General features: G+C 41.0%; 1 protein-coding gene across 5 annotated transcripts in view; it reads right to left on the reverse strand.

Moving 5' to 3' along the window:
• The window catches only part of ANKS1A (ankyrin repeat and sterile alpha motif domain containing 1A), a 175,226-nt gene that overhangs the window by 60,457 nt on the left and 97,253 nt on the right, over positions 1 to 17,516 (reverse strand). For 2 of the 5 annotated variants that reach the window (XM_073616015.1, XM_073616019.1), the window contains 6 exons: positions 17,120 to 17,163; positions 16,904 to 17,018; positions 16,210 to 16,574; positions 15,880 to 15,921; positions 15,141 to 15,207; positions 14,945 to 15,051 (listed from right to left, as the gene is read on the reverse strand). In XM_073616015.1, the coding sequence (XP_073472116.1) occupies positions 14,945 to 15,051; positions 15,141 to 15,207; positions 15,880 to 15,921; positions 16,210 to 16,574; positions 16,904 to 17,018; positions 17,120 to 17,163 (740 nt within the window). The remainder of the gene's footprint in view (positions 1 to 14,944; positions 15,052 to 15,140; positions 15,208 to 15,879; positions 15,922 to 16,209; positions 16,575 to 16,903; positions 17,019 to 17,119; positions 17,164 to 17,516) is intronic. The other 3 variants (XM_073616018.1, XM_073616020.1, XM_073616016.1) reach the window with 2 other exon arrangements.

The following is a 17,516-nucleotide window of genomic DNA, read 5'->3' on the forward strand; positions in this document are numbered from 1 at the left end:
AATCTTTAAAGGATAAGTACACCTTATGGGAAAAAATAATAATAAATGCACATATTTTTGCAGGGGAAAAAAAAAAAAAAACACGTGCATTTATTATTTTTTCCCTAAGGAGGCAGGAAAGCATTGTACCTATGATCAGTGGATCGAGTGCAATGCCAGACTCCTGCAGACAAACCCTGCAGCTTTTAGCCCGTATCTGCATATGGGCTGACTGTTTACAAGTTACGGGGCTTGTTAATGAACTACAAGGCTGCTCATTAGCTACCTCGCAGTCCATTTGTGACTATGAGCCATTGTGAATTCACAGGGTATATCAAGAAGAGAAGAAAAGATTGATCGCACACTTGAATCCAAAAGGTGCTGTAGAAATGTCTTTATTGTCATGAGCCAGACAAAATTGCAATGATGATCAGACTGATCATTGCAATTTTGTCTGGCTCATGACAATAAAGAAATTTCTACTGCATCTTTTGGATTCAAGTGTGCGATCAATCTTTTCTTCTCTTCTTGATATTGCCTACGGTGATGAGCTGGGATTAGCATCTTGGATCGGGTGTGTCAATTTTTTGCCTGAAGCGGTGTGTGCACCCTTGTTCTGTTTCCTGAATTCACAGGGAACGTTATTGAATGGCACGGCCTTGTGGACAGAGCCCCGCACGGCCATGTAACTTTCAAATAGTGAAAGCTGCCGCAGGGAGAAGATCCCCTGCTCGATGTCAAAGGGGGGTGGAGGGCACAGCTGCTGGAACAGGTTACATTGTGCCACACTAAATATGGGTGGAATATTTCACAAGTTCCAGAAGGTGAACTTATCCTTTACAGATGTGGTACAACAAATTTAGCGTTAAACACTTCTTTCACTTTAGACATATAATTGAGATAATTTAGCTCCCAAAATAAGGTTCTATAAATGCTGTTGCTGCCATGCTCTTTGCCATAGAAGCAATGTCTGGCCTCTGTATATCACATTTGAAAGTCAATGCTGCATCTTCACTGGGATGCAAGAGTGGGATTGTGGGCTGGATTAGGACTGTGGAGAAATCCAAAAGAGTATTGAAGAAAGAATACCATCTTCCCATCTCACATCACCCCCCCCCCACCAGCCTACTTCAGAGCTTCCAGACCCCCATAGAGCATTCAGCCTTCAAAAGAGTCCCACAGTGCCCCTCAAACACCCACAGTACTCCTAAGCCTCTGTAGCACCCTACAGTCTCCCACAGTGCCCCTGCAAATTACCCAGCATCCTGTAGAGACCCCCAACCCTCTCCAGAGACCCCCTAAGGTTGAGAACCACCGTTTTAGACAATTTTTTCCATATGTGGTGATGTAGAACAGCCTTTCTCAACCGGTGTGCCACGGTTTTAGGACTTTTTAAAGGGTTTTATACATGTGTGTCTGTGTACATATGTGACTGTATGTGTGCGTTTACATGTCTGTGCGTGCTTGTACATATGTTTGTGTGTGTCTGTATGTGTGCTTGTATATGTGTCTGTATGTATGATACTGCCACAGCATGTGTACACCCCCGGTTGCTTTTTTGTTTTATTGCGCTGCAACAAAAGCACCCCTTGTTTGCCAATGTGTGAAATACCATTAAGAATTACTGGCACCTCTAAGGAGCAGAGCATTTGTCTGTGTCGGGAACCAGCACGATTTTGCACGTGTCCCATGACGCACAGTAACGTGACCCAAGCCTGGGACAGAGGTGCCTCAAAACAAAATAATTTACAAAGGCACACTGACTGGAAAAAGGTTGAGAAACACTGATGTAGAATATCAAACTGTGTTTATTAAATCCTAAAAATAACTTAAATGCTCTTAAAGCTGTAATAAACACTTTATGACTTGTACCTACAACAGGTAAGCCTATAATATGGCTTACCTGTAGGTATAATGAATATCTTCTAAACGTGTACCATTTAGGATATATTCACATTTGTACAAGCCAGTGGAGTCACCGGCGCTTGGGCACTGTGCTCTGAAGAGACGACATACTGGATTATGCAGTCCATTAGGTGCACTGTGCCAGGACTGACTGGTCAAAGCTGTCACAGCTGCGATCAACACATGCTATTTCTAAGAGACAGCTTGATATACTTTATCCATAGCTTAGTACTAAGATGCTTGCACATATTCACAGAATCCATGCAAGCATACACAAAAAAACATTTTCATGCTTAACATGTAATAATAAAAATAAATATTGTGGGGAAAAAACAGGACGACTGGGGACTGCCTGTAGTTCAAAGAGCTCCTGAAGGACTTTTTGTCCAATGCTGGCATCAGCTGAGGCCTTAACATCCAGCTGGTAGAACTTTAAGATATTATGTACAAAAGACCAGGTGGCATCCTTGCAAACCTGAGGAACAGTTGTTTGATGCTGAACAGGCCATGAGACACTCACAAATCTAGTACAATGCACCCTGACAGAAAAGGGTGGAACCCGATCCCTGAGACTAGAAGCTTGAATGATGGTCTGCCTGAACCACTTCAATACGGTGGAACAAGAAGCCACAGCACCTTTCGGGGGTCCATTTGTGAGAACAAAAGATAATCAGTCTTCCTGAAGGAAGTAGTGGCCGGGAGAAAGACCTACACAGCCCAAACTGCATTTAGTCAATGGAGGGAAATTTCAGACAGAGAGACAGAAGAATTACTGTATGTCCTGGTTTAAGTGAAAGGCAGAAACTACCTTTGGCAAGAAGGAAGTCCTAGATATCAATAGCCCCTTCTCTATATAGAAAAGCAAAAATGGTTCCTTGCAGGATAGGGCATCTGATACTTGTCTTGCAGAAGTGATGGTAAGGAATACTACTTTGTGGGATTCACATCCTGCAAAGTCACATGGGGGAACAGGGGAGATACATGAGACTCTCTGAACAAAAATCTAAAAGAATGAGAGGCCAGCGGTCTCTAAAACAATATAGAATTGTTGAAACCTGACCCTTAAGAGTACCAAAAGCCAAACGTTGGTCCAAATCCAGAAGAAATAAAAAAAGGAGAGGATTCATCACATGCAGAAACTCCTAGAAAGGAAACCATAAAAAAATCAGGCAAAAATAAAGCCTGCCTTCCATATTCAAGTTTAGACTTTGCTTCCCTGGTGATATCCAGATCGACGCCGCTGAAGTGACATCAGCGAGTTAGGAAAAGCAGCTACACGCAAAGCAGGGAGTTGTCATGGTACAGCGCTTGATTTATTTCTAGAATCTCAGACTCCTAGTGCTGGCCTGAGCACTTGACTTGTGAGTGCTGATGGAGTGTTTTATATGGATTTTACTAAAACAGATAGTTTTTTACGCTATGAGCCTTCTTTTTTTTACCTTTCCTGAATGGGACCCTTTTTCCTGAATGAGAGTGTTTGGGAAGATCCTAAAAAAAAGCGATTCCTGAGTATTAGAGCATTTCTACCCTACTCTGACCATTTTTGAAATAAATGGTGAAATAAATTTAGTAAATGAGTAGAGCCACTGAGGCGATTCAATAAGGGTGTGAAGCACAGGCACTTTACCACACTGAAAACGAAGACACATTTTTTCACTTCTGTGGGATTCATGGCTCAAACAGTGTATGATGTATGGACTTAGGCCTTAGTTTTGCAGAAACAGACTACAGTCCATTTAAAATGGTTTCCTATGGATGTAGTTCACATCTGTGCATTTTATGAAAAGGGTCAGGGATTTTTTTTCTGGTTTTTGGTTCCATAGACTTTAATGGATCAAAAATGTGTATTGAAAAACGCAAAATGCACCTGGAATATGCAAACTGCAACCTGCATAGGTGTGAATCGGGCCTTATAAATGGCTATATTTGATATATTATTCAAATCTACATTATATGAATTTCACATGTATTGTTTAATCAGTGAGTGGGAGCAGGAAGTGAGGACACAGGGGGCCATATTATCAGTGAGCATGAGATCCCAAACATTAGGGAAACAACTAGTGCTCAGAATAGGATAAAGTAAGAAGGAGGATTAACAAATCATTTAAAATAATTCCAATTTTTTTTTTCTTGGATTATCCCCTTTACATTAGTGGGTGAAATGTGGTGATGAGACCCAGTGCACATCCTACTTCACGTGTACGTTCCTTGAACAGCTGTTCAAGGGTGAATACTGATGTGTGAGATGTAAGCACATTGGTTGTTTGGAAGTCAAGATCCTGGATCTAAAGAATCAACTGGCAAAACTGTGAAGCAGCAACAACCTGGAAAAGAGTTTGGACCTTGCCCATTAGGTGCTGGCTGGGGCTAGTATAGAGGGGGGTGTGATATGGAGGGGAAGGAGCCACAGGTAGGTAGCTGGGTTACAGTTAGAAGTAATGGTAGAGGGAAGAGAGCTTTAGAGAGCATTATCCTGAGTTGGTACATTCCAATAAATATGCCAGGTTGGGGATATTAGCTCAGGTGCGGCATTGCTGGAGCAGACTTCCAGGGGAATTTCTGCTCCAGTGAGGATGGGTCAAGGTTACAGGCAAGGGTAAACAGATATAAAAGCAAAGAAAACTGTGCTTAATGCCCCAACAATTATTGATAGCACAATACCCTAATACAAGACATACATAAATACTAACCCAACAAGGCAGTGCTCATAAACATATGTAAATAATAGACAGTGCTTATGCTGTGTATAATGCAACAACCAAAAACATATTAGATTATGTTCATATAAAGTGCGTCAAAATAAACCAAAATTGTGTTTGATACAAAATGTGAAAAACATAAGAGCATCAGAATAAACCACAAATGAAAATATATAAAAGTCCCACAAAAAGAGCCAAAAGCTGTCAAGGTGATCTTCTTTGTATATGACAGAAAGAAAAGCGAATTCAAAAGGAAACTTCCAGATGTTATGACCATTATGCAAACTAGCACAATGCGTGAAGAGTGGGGGCTTACCAGGTTCCAATGACCCTCACTCGGGAAAGGTCACACTTCGTTTATTTTAAATGCTCCACAAAATCTCTGATCTAATACTGGGGATCTCGTCAGGACAATTGTACCACAGCAAATGTGGTGAGACTCCATACACGAATAATACCGTAAAAGAAGAAAGCCACACTCTTTGTTAAAGAAAACAGTGGATAATGGATGAAGAGCACCTTTCACACTAGTCCCCCTAGCTTGGTCTGGAGGAAAAAAATGTCCTTTTGCCGAATGCTTCTATCTGTTCTCCAGATTTGAGAGACGGATTGATTCTTCCTAAATACTTGATGCATGTAAGATGAGTAGTAGTCACGATCAGTAAACTGGAGTTTGCCTCACTCTCTCCGAAGAGCACGGTACAGCTGTAAGACTGCCTCCTGAGACCAGCCTGCCATGGCAGGTGTATAGAGAAAAGAGCTGGCCCTGCCAGTCGCTCAGGGTCACTTATATGAACATAATCTAAATGTATGTTTTTGCATTTTTCACAGCATAAGCACTATTATTTACCTATACTTATAAGCACGGCACTGTTGTTTTTGTAAGAGTAAATAGATATTGGTGGCAGGGGAATAATTTATTAGGACAGATAGGAAAATCTATCAAAGACCGTGATCGCCGAACAGTATAAAACTATAATCCTGCCACTTTAAAAGACTTTGGTTCAACCTCATCTGGAATATTCCGTCCAGTTCTGGTCACCAATCCTCAGAAGGGATGTGCTGGATCTTGAGAGTCCAGAGAAGGGTAACAAAATTAATATGGGGACTGGAAGATCTTAATTATGAGGAACGACTGCAAGCACTAAATTTATTCTCCCTGGAGAAGAGACGCCTGAGAGGAGATAAGATAACAATATACAAATATCTCATCAGTGATTCCAGCGTAAGTATTTAATTTTTCAGTCCCAGGGAGTAAAAGAGGTCACGGAGCCACACGATGAGACTGGAAGAGAAGCAGTTTAACCTTAAGCGGCGTAGGGGGTTTTTGCACTGTCAGGGCGGTACAGATGTGGAACTGCCTTCCACAATTGGTGGTGTCAGCAGGCAGTATGAATAGTTCTAAAAGACTCTTGGACAGGCAGCATCTTAGCGAAAACAATAAACGGGGATATGTAACTATGTATGTGGTATACCGAGTGCACAGGTTAAGCACATCATGGATCAGATGGACAGATTGTTGGGTCAAGCTGGGGAGGACTTGGCTGTCTTGGTACATATTGGTACCAATGATAAAGACGGAGCATCCAGAAAAAAAATAAATAAATAAATAATTTTGGGCCTTATGTACTATTGAAGAAAGGGTCCTCCAAAGCAGTATTCTCAAATACTCTCTGTACCTCAAGCCACACCAGAGAGGCAGCAGGAACTTAACAAGTGGCTGAGAAACTGGTCCAGGAAGGAGGGTTTTGGGTTCATGGGGAACTGGGCTGATTTTTCAGTCAGTTACTGGCTCTACAGCAGGAATGTGCTGCACCTAAATGGGGACAGTGGAGCTCTGTTGGGGAAGAAAATAGATGGCAGAAGAAAGTTAGAAAAAGGTTTAAACTATGTGATGGGGGAGGGCTCAGAGGAAGCTATTCCAGGCAATGTGCTAGGGGCAGAAAGTACTATTGTGGTCAGTGTTGGTAGTAAAACTGAAGTACATGAGACCAATGCACGTAGGTTGGTGGAAGCCTACTGAAACCTCAGAACAAACTAAGATAAAATAATATGCTTAAGTACAAAAATGGATGTTCACAAATGCTGGAAGTTTGGTGAAAAAAATGGAAGAACTGGAACTACTGATATATGAGGAGAATTTCGACTTTGTGGGAGACCTGATTTGCCAGCTCACATGAATAAGTGGGTGTATGCTACAGGCCTCAAACCTGAAGGATGAAGAGGAGACCAATTTTATCTCACAGCTAGAAATGGCAACAAGGCAGGGCAGTGTTATTAACATGGGAGACTTTAATTATCCAGATATTCACTCGGCAGATGGAGCTGCTCACTTAGCTAAGGCTTGTCATTTCTCCAATGTCTTGCAGGACAATTTCATATGTCAGTTAGTGGATGCCCAAACAAGAAACAAGACTCTGCTTGACCTACAAATACAGAGCTGGTTGCGGATGCGGAAGTATGGGATAACTTGGGAAATCGTGATCATGGGGTAATTACATTCACCGTAAATCATAGGAGAAGACGACATGAAGGTAGACCAAGAACATTAAAGGCTCACGAAATTTGAGCTTGGCACATACATCTGTAGTGTTTTGTTATCTTTCTTCAAAGCACTATGTCCCGTAGCTGTCTCGTGCACGGTTCTTCTGTTATCAGCCACGTAACTCCTGACAAGTTCTCTGTCACACATGATAAAAGCAGCCTGAGTTTTGTGTTGGGGCAGATGCTATAAATAGATTAGCAGCAAGCTGAACGATTCAAAGGACAATGCTGAAAGTCTCTACCTATGAGGAGTGGGGGAGTGTGCCTTTCCTCCAATCAGCTGTCTTGGCTGTATGCCCAGACTTTACTGCAGTGGTAACCAGGAAGAGGAAATCATGTGCACTTTCTAAACAGTATATAAAGATGAAGACAGCAGATATACATGTAAAACTTATATAGCGAGATTTGTTTAATCTGTGTATCATCTGAGGCTGTTCACGTCACTGGGTATATGTGAGGGTTTACATCCACTCTAAGATAAAAAAAAAAAAGCCTTAAGCGTGTAGCAGCCTCCCCAGCACCCCCTAATACTTACATGAGACCCATCTCTGTCTAGCGATGTCCATGAGTCCCTCGGCTGTCCGAGATACTTCCTCCTGATTGGCTGAGACACAGCAGTGGAGCCATTGGCTCCCACTGCTGTCAATCAATGTCAGTTAGGAGAGGAGAGAGAGGGGTGGGGCCAAATGGCAGCTCCATGTCTGAATGTATATACGGAGCTGCAGCTCGGCTTGGGCGCCAATCACTTTCACACTGAGGCGATACGCTGGCAGGACGTTAAAAAAAAACCTCCTGCAAGCAGCATCTTTGGAGCGGTGAAGGAGCGGTGTATACACCGCTCCTGCCCATTGAAATGAATGGGCAGCGCCACCAAACCGCCGGCAAAGCACCACTGCAGTGGCACTTTGAGGGTCATTTTAACCCTTTTTCGCCTGCTATCGGGGGTTAAAAGCGCCGAAAACCTCCTTCAAATATAAAAGGGCATAATGTGACTAAAAAAAGTTTCAAAAAAAAAAAAAGGTCGAAGGGACATTGTCAGCATTCTAACACTATAAAGAATGCAATAAAAAATGTAAGAGCACGATCAGGGCAGCAAAAATAGATCACAAGGGACACATAGCAGAAGAGAGTAAAAATAAAAACAAACATTTTTTACAATATATTAATCGTAAAAAGGAAAAGTCAGAACATCTTAGCCCCATTTAAGATGAGCAAGGAAAGTTGGTTACAAGTGACAGGGAGAAAGCAACTGTTCAATACATTCTTCTCTTCAGGTGGAGAAGAAGGGGTATAAGACAACACAGCACAATCTGTACCCCTGTGGCTAACAGAAACCAGTGTTCTAAAAAGGCTTGAAAAACAATGTGGACAAATCACCAGGACCAGATGGCTTACACCCAAGAGTCCTCAAAGAGCCAGGCCATTGCTAGACTGTTATTCCTAAACTCTAGGGAAAGCTTACTGACTGAAATGGTACCAACTGATTGTTGAAAAGCCAACGTTGTACCAACATTCAAAAAAGGGCCAAGATACATACCTGGAAACTACAGGCCAGTAATCTTAACATCAACAGCATGTAAACTATTAGAGGGAATGAGAAGGGACCATATCCAAGAATTTGCTGGTGAAAATAGCATCATTAGTAGCAACCAGCATGAATTTATGAAGGATTGTTCCTTCCAGACCATGTAGTGTATCTATGCCAAAGCATTTGACACAGTACTCCATAAATGCTTAACCACCTGACCTCCCAAAGGTTTTACCCCCCTTCGTAACCAGGGCATTTTTTTGCTATTCAGTACTGGACAACTTTACCTGCCAAATGCATAGCCATGCAACACTGTACCCAAATTACATTTTTATCATTTTTTTTTAACAGAAATAGAGCTTTCTTTTGGTGGCATTTAATCACTGCTGGTTGTTTTTTATTTTGTTGCTATATAAATGAAAAAATACCAAAAATTGTGAAAAAACAAGTTCTTAGATTCCGTTTTAAAATTTTTCAAATAATCTTTCTTCATAAATTTAGGCCAAAATGTAATCTGGTACATTGCTTTGGTAAAAATAACCCAAATCAGTGTATATTATTTAGTCTATGTGAAAGTTAGAGAGTCTAAAAACTATGGTATATTTAAAAAATGATCAATTCTGATGTACTGACAGCCTATCTCATTTCTTTTCTTGAGGCTGTAAACTGTCAAGACAGTACATATATCGCCCAAATGACCCATTTTTTGGAAAGTAGACAGTCCAGGGTATTTAGTAAGAGGCATGGTGAGTTTTTTGAAGTTATAACTTTTTGTCATTATTTTTTGTAAAATTAAAAACTAAAATTTGTTTTTCTTCACATTTTTTTTTTTTTTACATACTGTCACCAGTTCAGTACAGAGTCATCATATGACTGGTGCGGCGGTTATCAGGGATACTGACTATTTTTTTACATACTTTCATCAGAGTAATTCAGTGTCACCATAGTGAGACTGTACTATAGGGGGTGATCAGATTTACACTGGACAGTAATCGTTTGAACTGTCATGAATGGATTACATTCATAACAGCTGAGCTTATTGTTGACATGCTGTGATTGGCTACAACTAATCACATGGTACAGGGTGAAGTGATTGGCCCAGATACCATGTGATAGCTGTGGGCCAATCATAGCATCACAGCTGCTCTGAATGAAACTCAGCAGCTTTGTTGACATTGTGATTATGTGACTGCAATGCGACCAGGAACCATAATCCGCTATGTCCGGGGGACACATTGGTTGTATGTACCTGGACAGAAAACGGATTACAGGAGGGCGTTCAAAAGGTGCTGATCAATAGTGGTCTGGAGTCGTAAGTGGAGTGCCCCAGGGCTCTGTCCTGCTAACAATTCTGCTTAACTTGTTCATAAATGATTTAGAGGTTGCCATAAATAGTTCAATCTCAGTGTTTGCTGACAATACAAAGCTAAGCAGGGTAATAACCTTACAACAGGATATAGCAACTTTACAAGAAACACACTGAGACTTTACAATCCCTTTAAGTATGCGTCCAGGTTTGGCCACAATCCTCAGGAAGGATGAGCTGGAACTGGAAAGAGTTCAGAGAAGGGCAATAAAAATATGGGTGCTGGAGGACCTCAGTTATGAGGAACGACTCCAAACATTAAACTTATTTTCCCTGGAGAAGAAGCGCTTAAAAGGAGATATGATTTCAATATACATATATCTAAATGGTGATTCTAGCATAGGGAGGAAACTATTCTGTCTCGGGTCTCTCAAGCAGACAAGTAGTCACTTAATGAAGCTGAAAAAGAAGCAGATTTACCCTAAAAATGCGTAGGGTTTTTTTTACTGTTAGAGTGGTAAGAATGTGGAACTCCCTATAACAATTTGTGGCGTCAGTGGGTAGTGTCAATAATTAAAAAAAATAATTCACATGGGCATCTTAGTGCACAATATACAGGGGATATGGGAAGCGGTAGAGACAAACACATACATACACACCGTACTAGTTAAACTGAACGGACTGGTGTTTTTATTCAAACTTAGCAACTGTGTAACTGTGAATTGAACATGCACATTTTATGCATTTGTACACTATTACATTTTTTTTGTTTGTCCAAATAATTTCAGTGGGTATTGCTGTATGTTTTTTGAATAATTTTGTGCCAATATCCTTTGCGATATTTATACATCAAATTGGTATTTTGGGTTGTTTAGTTAGAAGCACAGATTTTTGTTTTTTTATACATGCTTCGATGGCCAACAGAGTCAAATGCTCTTTTGGATATGTGATTGGTCTCCCAGAAGCACAATCACAGAGCCTTGTGCATCTATTTGGAAATCAGACCCATTTGGAAGTTGCGTTTAGAAGCCATCAAAAATAAAGCATAAGGCTCCAGACATTTACTCCACATGTACGCTGAAATGGAAGTCCACTGGAAGTCCACCTCAGCTGAGGGAATCTCTTTGGAGGAAACCAACCCACTCCGATACAGGCTGACAGGTTAAGGTCACTGCTGGCACAGGACAGAAGGCAGAACAAACTAACTCAAACTGGGAATTTAAGAGGATTCTATCCACCAAACACTATACCCAATTTAAAGGTAAAATATAAAAGATGGGGTGCAATAAGTATTGTAAATAGAAAGCAAATGTTTCAAGCTTTAAAAATTTAGTCTGTGAAATCATGAAAAACCATGGTATGGTATGGTGGTAGCCCTGTAAAAGTTATCACTTTTGCCTTAAAGCCCATTGTCGGTTGTAAAGATCATGCTTATAGCTGCTATAGCTTGTTTAAAATCTCTTGTTAACCATGCTGTTAATAAACATACCAACATTTATTGAATTCCCTTTCAGAGGGCAACATCTGTAGTACACTCTTAGGAGGGACGCAGGACACCTCAGGGTGTATAGTTGAATGCTTCAAACAGCACGTGTAAATGGAAGAGCTTTGCAGTTGTAGGAGTACTGGCTGGAGTCACTAGCAGCAGGAACGTCCCATGTGTGTGTCTGCGCAGACATGTTGCAACCATGTAGAGGTAATGCACATAGGAACAAAGTGGGAGACAAGACCTCAGTTGCTCAAAAACCCAATACAGCTGAGGTTAATGAGGGCTGGGCAGCCAGAGGTGACCAGATCACTGTAGGAGGACAGTGGTAGCTGACCAGATCAGAGTTCCACAAAGTGATTGCAAGCAGTAGTAAAAGAATAGCGCTTCCTAGTATGCCGACAGGAAAAAACAGAGCATGCAAAAGCAATGCTCCACTCAGGGAATGTGAACCCTCAGTACCTTTGTGTTATCCTTTCTGCTGTGAAAACGGTGGTAGCGGGAAGTTTGAAATGGCACCCAACAGACAATGAGGTGGCTCTCGATGCTTCAGTTTGACCGTCGTAATTTGCTAAGCGATTTTTAAGAGAGCAAGTCACTCCAGACATGCAGAAAACATGTGGCTACCATAGAAAGGGTTCTATGTTCTTCTGATTAAAGCATAGTTACATAGTAGGTGAGGTTGAAGAAAAAAAAGACACAAATCCAACCTATGTGTATGATTATATATCAGTATTACATTGTATATCCCTGTATGTTGCGGTCGTTCAGGCGCTTATCTAATAGTTTCTTGAAACCATCGATGCCCCCGGCTGAGACCACCACCTGTGGAAGGGAATTCCACATCCTTGCCGCTCTTACAGTAAAGAACCCTCTACATAGTTTAAGGTTAAACCTCTTTTCTTCTAATTTTAATGAGTGGCCACGAGTCTTGTTAAACTCCCTTCTGCGAAAAAGTTTTATTCCTATTGTGGGGTCACCACTATGGTATTTGAATATTGAAATCATATCTCCTCTCAAGCGTCACTTCTCCTGAGAGAATAAGTTCAGCGCTCGCAACCTTTCCTCATAACCAATATCCTCCAGACCCTTTATTAGCTTTGTTGCCCTTCTTTGTACTCGCTCCATTTTCAGTACATCCTTCCTGAGGACTGATGCCCAGAACTGGACAACATACTCTAGGTGGGGCCGGACCAGAGTCTTGTAGAGTTGGAGAATTATCGTTTTATCTCTGGAGTTAATCCCCCTTTTAATGCATGCCAATATTCTGTTTGCTTTGTTAACAGCAGCTTGGCTCCTAGGACCCCCAGGACCTTTTCCATCCTAGATTCCCCCAGAGGTTATCCCCCTAGTGTATAGATTGCATTCATATTTTTGCCACCCAAATGCATTATTTTACATTTTTCTACAATCAACCTCATTTGCCATGTAGTTACCCACCCCATTAATTTGTTCAGATCTTTTTGCAAGGTTCCCACATCCTGCAAAGAAGTTATTGCCCTACTTAGCTTAGTATCGTCCGCAAATACAGAGATTGAACTGTTTACCCCATCCTCCAGGTCCTTTATGAACAAATTAAACAAGATTGGTCCCAGCACAGAACCCTGGGGGACCCCACTACCCACCCCTGACCATTCCGAGTACTCTCCATTTATCACCACCCTCTAAACTCGCCCTTGTAGCCAGTTTTCAATCCATGTACTCACCCTATGGTCCATGCCAACGGACCTTATTTTGTACAGTAAACGTTTATGGGGAACTGTGTCAAATGCTTTTGCAAAATCTAGATACACCACGTCTATGGGCCTACCTTTATCTAGATGGCAACTCACCTCCTCATAGAAGGTTAATAGATTGGTTTGGCAAGAAAGATTCTTCATGAATCCATGCTGATTACTGCTAATGATACCGGTCTCATTACTAAAATCTTGTATATAGTCCCTTATCATCCCCTCCAAGAGTTTACATACTATTGATGTTAGGCTAACTGGTCTGTAATTCCCAGGGATGTATTTTGGGCCTGTTTTAAATATTGGTGCTACATTGGCTTTTCTCCAATCAGCTGGTACCAGTCCAGTCAGTAGACTGTCAGTAAAAATTAGGAACAACGGTCTGGCAATTACTTGACTCAGTTCCCCAAGTACTCTCGGGTGCAAGCCATCTGGTCCTGGTGATTTATTAATGTTAAGTTTCCCAAGTCTAATTTTAATTCTGTCCTCTGTTAACCATGGGTGCTTCCTGTGATGTGTCATGAGGATAAACACTGCAGTTTTGGTTACTGAAGCCCCCCCGATTACCTCGTGAAGAGCAAGGAGAAAAATTAATTCAATACCTTCGCCATCTCCCCATCCTTTGTAACCAGATGTCCTTCCTCATTCTTTATGGGGCCAATATGGTCTGTCCTCTCTTTTTTACTGTTTACATACTTAAAGAATTTCTTGGGATTTTTTTTGTTCTCCTCTGCTATGTGTCTTTCATGTTCTATCTTAGCCGTCCTTATTGCACCCTTCCATTTCTTGTTGCATTCTTTATAAAGTCTGAATGCTGATGATGATCCCTCAACCTTGTATTTTTTGAAGGCCTTCTCCTTTGCATTTATATGCATTTTTACATTGGAGTTAAGCCATCCAGGACTTTTGTTCGCTTTTTTAAATGTATTACCCAATGGGATGCATTGGCTAATGCCCTTATTTAATATGCTCTTAAAGCAAACTCATCTCTCCTCTGTGTTCTTTGTTCCTGGTTATTCCTGGTCTTTGCATGGTCCTTAAGATTTTAGAATCATTTTCCAGGGACACAAAATGTGCTTAAATGGTGTGCCCAAGTTATATAGTTGTGTAGAGCTGCGGATCCGTTAGAATTATGCAATACATCACAAATATCCAAACCATGGTAGTTTTTGTTCATTAGCTTTGAAAAGAACACAAAAAGGGCTCAATGTTTTGCCAACTTTTTATTACTGTGTTTGTTGTTCAGGAGATTTTTGACAGACAAGACAGGAAGTGGAGAGCGTCCCTTCAATGGAGAGACAGGCAGCAATTAGGAGGGTTTACAACCTAGCCCAATATTTTACTGCTGTCTGTGTCCTATGAAGGGCAATTCCTTTCACTTCCTGTCCAGGTGACAGGTATGAAACAGAACAGGAAAAAGAAAGAAATAGCCACTATAGGAACCACTATGGAATTTAAAATGTAACATAAAAAAGCCCATCCAAAATTTACTTTTGGCTGGAGCTGGTCTTTAAATAAAGGTCCTCACTATCCCCATAATTTGCCCATTTCTGTGGGCTAGTAGAGTGCATTCCACACAATTTCGGACTAGCTCACCCTTTATGGGGAAATGTGTTCAAAGACAAGCATGAGCAATGACCCTTGTTGTGAAACACTAACCAAGACCAACGGCCTAAAACGGCAGCATGACCATGAATTCCAGGAGGCAATTTTGGAACAAATATAACATTTACAGACATACCCTAACTTTTTAGATTATGTACTTACCAGAAAGCGCACATCATCAAATCCATTTAGCACAAACTTGCTCTCATATTGCAGGAGACCAAGAGCTTCTAACCACTGAGCTACACTCTGACCTGGTACACGGGATCCTGTGAGCATTAAAGAATGAACAATATTACTAACTTATGAATCACAACAAACACTCTTTGTATTCACTAATGTTGTTACACTTTGTTACCTGCTATGACCTGTTGCTCTTGGGAAAACTCTATACCCTGACCAATAGAACTCATTATCTTATCGATCTGTGGAAAAGGAAAATCCAGAATAGAGAGGAGAAAAAGGAATATAACATTCATAAAAATGTGTAGAAAGAGAAGCAAAAATAAAGTCTACTGTTTAATGTCTGCTTATATTCACCCATAGAAGGAAATTCACCAGCACTGATTAAGATTAAGCAATATGCAGTAACTCCATAGTAGTCAACCAGAAATCAGATATTAGTATGCTTGCTGTAAAACTTTTGACGACCAGCCACAGGTTACTACATACCCCCCCTTCATTTTACCATTTTATTAAATTAGCTAAATTATAGCACTTTATAATATCAATTGAAAGATCCATTTCCACCACTTACATTCATTTCAAGAAATATCTGAAATGCAAACATAAGAATCTTAAAATTGCTTCTCCTTTTGGGGTATTTCAAGCAAACACTAAAACGGAACATTTATAACATCATGACTAAGCATTGGAAGATATCCCATTAATACCGCAGAAATATTATAGCCAAAACTTTACAGCCAAGCAGTTTATCTTGACACAGACATAAGTAGATGATTTCCTCCACCAGACTACATAGCAGCAGGCAGCAACATACAACAAAGTAACAAGAAAAAGCAACACTCAACAGAAGCAGACAACCTTGCTACCAGCACCCGGCCCCTCTAACAATTGCCCCCAGCTGTCTGTCTTACGTATTGCTTGGGGGAAGATTCTGGGGCCAACTGGAGCCTCTGCTGGAAAAGCATTGATAGAACTATTAATACAAATCATTTTTTTTTGTTCTCTTATCAAATAAATCTGAAGACCTTAAGGAATCATTCTAACTTACCAATTTCATCCTGCATTTACTCACTCGCCTTTCTTCTCTAACACAAATCTGAACCCCCCCCCCCCCGTAACTTCTATTTACCCACTAAGATTTACAAAATGACAGCTTTGTAGGTCTGTGACCTCACAAAGCTGTCTTGCCTTTACTATCCACTCACATGTCATTCAAGTGGCTCCCCATTTCTCTGACTGACCTCATCCCACTCTGAAGTGAAGGAAGGGGACTTCTCTAGTCTTTTCTTGCTGCCCCCAGCTGCACAGTTGGTGAGAGACTCGCTGCGGTTCCAGTCTTCTCCCTCACCAACTGCTGGGGGTGAACATGTTAACAGGTCCGAATCAGACTTGGACAGACTACGACGAAGTGGCAACTCCATGCGAGAGGCAGCACCGTTTCTACAGCTGTCCATGCTGGAGGGTTCACAGGGTACAGGCGGATCTCGGACTTCACACACTGGAGAAGAACCATGAAGGAGCCCAGAGAAATGCTGAAGCAGATGGGAGTCAGAGCTGTCAGCAGACGTCAAACTCCAACCCCCAGAACTACTCCTCCGCTGCCCACCTGGAAAAAAAGAGACAAAATAAAACTTTTGCGGTAGGAGGGATGAAGGCAGTGACTAATTAATATAAGAAGAGCAAAGCCTAAACACAAAACAACCAAAGCACAAAACAAAACAAAAAAAAAAAATCAAGAAGTGACTGAGACTAAGCAAAGAGATACTACGAAGTGTTTAAAGCTGGCATTCCAATCATTCTGTAACACAGACTGCAGCACAACTGGTGTGAGCTGCTGAACACTAAGTACTATTGTGCATATCTGCTCTCTGACATTTAGAGGGGGAGGCTAAACAGAACAACATTCTGCAGACATGTTTGACGGCAATTTCTTACTGTTTGGCCTCTCAGATGCATGTGATTCCCCTTCAGAGTGACCACTGGACAAATCAGAAGAACCACGGCGATTTGCAGGATAAGATGGATCATGTGCAGGGTGACGTGCTCTGACCTAGAGTTCAAGGTGTTACAAATTACAGCACTGAAAACAGTTTTCAACAGAACAATAAGGCAGAAAAACAGAGGAAGGGAAATCAAAGCAAAACATTTTACCTGAGGTTGAGAGTTAGCATTATCCCCTTCCAAATGCATTAACCCTGTGAAAAATGAATAGATACTAAAATGTTTACTTGATTTTTTTGTACCCACCTTTGCCAATCAATTATTCTGTTAACAATGAAATTGTACCTAACTCATAGTTAAATGCAGGTTCATAACCAATATTTCAGTTAGAGTTTCTTGAGGGCCCATTCAAATCATGGTGGTGTGTTAGCACGTGCTTTAACCACTTGCCACCCAGGCCAATTCTGACATTTCTCTCCTACATGTAAAAATCATAATTTTTTTGCTAGAAAATTACTAGAACCCCCAAACATTATATATATTTTTTTTAGCAGACACCCTAGAGAATAAGATGGCAGTCATTGCAAATTTTTATATCACATGGTAT

The sequence above is a fragment of the Aquarana catesbeiana genome, linkage group LG02, assembly GCF_042186555.1.
Source record: "Aquarana catesbeiana isolate 2022-GZ linkage group LG02, ASM4218655v1, whole genome shotgun sequence".
In the NCBI taxonomy this organism is placed as follows: Eukaryota; Metazoa; Chordata; class Amphibia; order Anura; family Ranidae; genus Aquarana; species Aquarana catesbeiana.